Source organism: Acanthisitta chloris, unplaced genomic scaffold (assembly GCF_000695815.1).
Source record: "Acanthisitta chloris isolate BGI_N310 unplaced genomic scaffold, ASM69581v1 scaffold20431, whole genome shotgun sequence".
NCBI lineage: Eukaryota > Metazoa > Chordata > Aves > Passeriformes > Acanthisittidae > Acanthisitta > Acanthisitta chloris.
Window position 1 is genome coordinate 3463 of NW_008654569.1, and position 3812 is coordinate 7274.

The window sequence follows — 3812 nt, forward strand, 5'->3', positions numbered from 1 at the left end:
AAAAACCTGTAGTGATTCTGGAAGCATAAAAAAGCTGAGAAGTTCTTTTTCTTGTAGTTATGTGGTACCAGAGATTGTTGCCAACCACTGCTTCATTCTTCATGTTGCAGTTTTTCTACAAAGCCCACCAGGAGACACCTCTTCCCCTAACCTCAGCTGCAGCCATTCACTCTTTTCCTCTGCCTGAATCTGAGATTTTCACTTGCCCCATGTCCACGGAGGGATGAAAGGGTTAAGGGTTCAGAGAATGCTCATGGAGCCACTTCCTTGCCAGCTTCTTCTGGCTGCTTTGAAGCTCCAAGAAAGCCTCACATTTTTTGCTTCCTCTTGTCTTGCTTCAGTTGCATTTTGTTGTACAAGTGTTCCACTTTTTCCTCATTTTTCTTTGCTTGCAGTAATTCCTCCTCTGCTTCACTGGAGCCACACCTTCATTTCCAACAGGCTTAGCTGGTTTGCCTTTTGATTCCACAGCTCCTGGCCTTCCCTCACAGGGTGTGTCTGTTGGCCCTTTTGCCCCAGTCATCTACACACACACACAGGGAGAGAATTAAACACCAAAAGCAACTCCAAAAAGCAAACTAGCATTAAAAATCTTACACCTGTACTAAGCACAAACACATCCAGAAGTCTCTGGAGTCTCAGGAGTTGGAAGGGACTTCCAACTCCTGGCAGTCCAGGCAGGTTCCCAGGCCACAGCTGGACTCACCTCCTGCCACTGGTGAGATGTGGCCAGTCCTGCCTCTTCCCTGCCCAGTGCCTGCTCTGCCTCCTGGCACACACCAGGGGCCACTGGGAAGGGATGCACAGCTCATGGGAAGTCAGGATGTGGCTAAAACAACTGGGCCTAAAAATCGTCCCACAGTCCTCTGAGCTGGGCACAGCTAGCACATGGCTCTTACACACATAAATACATCAATGCTGAAGGAATATAATGCTTCAAGATTTTCCTGAAGTGTTAGACTACCTGTTCAAAACACTAGAGGGGAAAGTGGGATCTTTGGGAAGTGCCCAAAGCATGACAGGCATCACTCACTCACCAAAATGAACTACAAAGCAGGATGGATTCCTAAACAAAGTCTATCAAAGGTTTCTTTAGAGACAGACAATTCATTCTTTTTCTCATGATAAATTCTGTTCTGTTGTACAAACAACAGCAACAAAGATGAGATATTGGTGACTTCTAGGCTGTATTAATTTTCACCTAAAGCATTTAACTGCACTCCAGAAATGCAGGGGATGAATGCTGTGAGGCTGCACAGAGTCAGCCATTCACACACTGGCTTAGATTCATGCCTGGGACACAGCAGTTGTGTTCTCCTGCCTTAAGGTACTCCCATGCCTCCAAACAAAGTCCACGTGCCTCTAACACAAACCAAGACACTGCTCATTTCAGAGACAGCACTGTGCTAGGAACATTTTGCTGCATGTGAGCTATACACCTGAGGGAGCGAAACAGTTTGTTTCTAAACTGCTGCTCTGCTTTTCCAGGAGGTGAGACACTGACCTTCTGTTTCCAGCCCTCCTGGGGGGCGGGTGGGAAGGTGCAGGGAACTCTTCCATGGCTGATGTGGTAGGGCAGAGGGAGGTTGGGATCCAGGGGCACCCAGGGCACTGAGAGCGTGGCAGGCACAGCAGGCAGGTCCCAGTGAGCTTTGTGCAAGTTATAGGATGATCTCGAGGTCTTGTCCAGGGAGCTCTTGTAAATTGCAACCGAGGAATCTCCTGCAGCATGGGTCAGCAGGTAAGAGCCCTCCTGCAACCTAAACAGACACCAGTTCAATATGAAAATTATTATGCAAACATGGAGTTGTTGGTTGGTTTTGTTTGTTTTCATTTGCTCGGGATAGCTCTTAGGTGCTTAATGCAAAAGCAAAACGTCTTTTAGATATTTACGTATCAGCCCTGTCTTATAAAAAGACAAAAGAGCATTAATTAAACTCTATTGATAAATACATACTAATTAATGTGCTCATAATGTGTTCATAATGTCCTAATTTATCACCAGTGTACAGACTGCCATCTTACCCAACTAAACATGTAAGAATACACTGAAAACAGCCACACTGGGCCAACCAGTTCTCCAGCCAGTGCCTGTCTCTGGCAAGCACAATGCACGTGTGGACACAGACACAAAGAGCAGATGTGCTTTCAATACACATAGGACTGATCAGGTTTTCACCTGTTTTGTATCAAAAATCTTAGCCACAAATCATGAAGCTACAGAACTTCCGAAGTGCAGGAAAACTCCTCTGTAATCTGAATTATTTTACTCGGTGCAAGTAAAAGCTTCACAAAACAGCTGAGACTTGCAGCCCCAAAGCCTTGGAGCAGCTAAAGAAAGCAGCAGGAGAAAGGCTGCAATGTTGTGCAGAGGAAGATATGTGCTGTTATAGCTCAAGCTAAGCAGAAGTGAACACAAACAGTAATATTTCTACACGTTAAGCTAAGAGGCTAACAAAAACCAGATGCCCAAATTTTCCATGTCAGCCTACAGACATAATATTACAACTCACTCCTGTGAACCGTTTCATCAGCTTAGAAGAGCTGAGTCTCTTCTCCTGAAAAACTGGTTCATAAAAATCGAGTTCTTACTCTTTTGCACCATTTAGACAAACCTTGTCATGCCAAGCACATTTTGCACAGCACTTCAGTACACTAGGACAGGCCTAAGAGAAGCTGTGAAATATTTCATGTACCTGAAGAAATTAAAGGATTCTACAGCAGATACAGGATGAGCTGGTAATGTTGCAAACAAACATAACGAACAAGAATTGAGCACTTACTCAGACACCTTCTTCAAAATGTGATGAAGCACATTTAATGAATTTGCAGGCCTGTGAAGAAAAAACAGGCAAAATTGTAACATGCAAAGCTCGTTAGGGTTTCAAACTCATTGCTGAAAATTTTACTGAAAATACTCACTTAATCAATCCAAGCTTTTCTCTGAAAGTTTCTGGAGAAATCTTTTCGAGCATAATAAGCTTTGATGTAAAAGCATCAATATGTCCTGGAAAAAAATATTCAATGAATCTGCTAAGATAAAAATGAACAAGTGTGGAGGCATCATTTGCAGACATGACACGTTTTTAAAGGAATAACAAATTTTGCTCTTTTACAGCACAGAACAGTGCAAAGTGTTTACCAACGTGGCACAAAAACAGCAAACAGTGCACAGCTGCTTTCAATACAGACATGTGCTTGGGCTGCCCCTGACTCCAGCACATCTCACCTCCTTCCTGTGCCTTCCTCCTCAGTGAGTTTGTCTTCTCAGGTTCAACTGACCTTTATGCTTCCTCCTGCATAGATCCTGACAGCAGATCTTCTACAGCAAATCTGCTTTTCAGTTCAGCATCCTTGTTCTCCTATTCTGACACATTACATGAATAACTGTGCTGGTTGATCTTTGGGGATTCTGACCTTTGTCTCTTGATTTTTTTCCCCCCTCACCTGAAAAACTGCAGTTTACAACTCAGGCCTTGATCATGGCAAATGGCTAAAGACTATTTGACATACAGAGACAGGAGCAACAATTCCAAACTCTCTCTCCTCATCACATCTTCACCTGGAGGCTGCCAGGGCCAGTTCAGCCCTGGCACTTGCTGAACAATCACCAGCACAGCTCGTGCCAGGCTTGGGTGACCATACCTTGCTTTCCACTTCTTCCTCATGGTGAGGTTTGTTTTCCAGCTGCCACAAGGAGCATGAGGAAAAGGCATGATAAAACACAGCCTGCTCAGTGGTATTTATTGTCTTACTACAGCTCTGCTCTCACAGGACATGCAAATACTTCAACTGCACAGTTAAAAGTGCTG

The 3812-nt window shown here is 44.3% G+C and overlaps 1 protein-coding gene across 1 annotated transcript in view; it reads right to left on the bottom strand.

Moving 5' to 3' along the window:
- Positions 1-337: 337 nt before the first annotated feature.
- The window catches only part of ICE2 (interactor of little elongator complex ELL subunit 2), a 17383-nt gene continuing 13908 nt past the window's right edge, over positions 338-3812 (bottom strand). Inside the window, 4 exon segments of the mRNA XM_009083585.1 lie at positions 338-523; positions 1505-1760; positions 2784-2834; positions 2923-3007. Of these exon segments, the coding sequence (XP_009081833.1) occupies positions 338-523; positions 1505-1760; positions 2784-2834; positions 2923-3007 (578 nt within the window).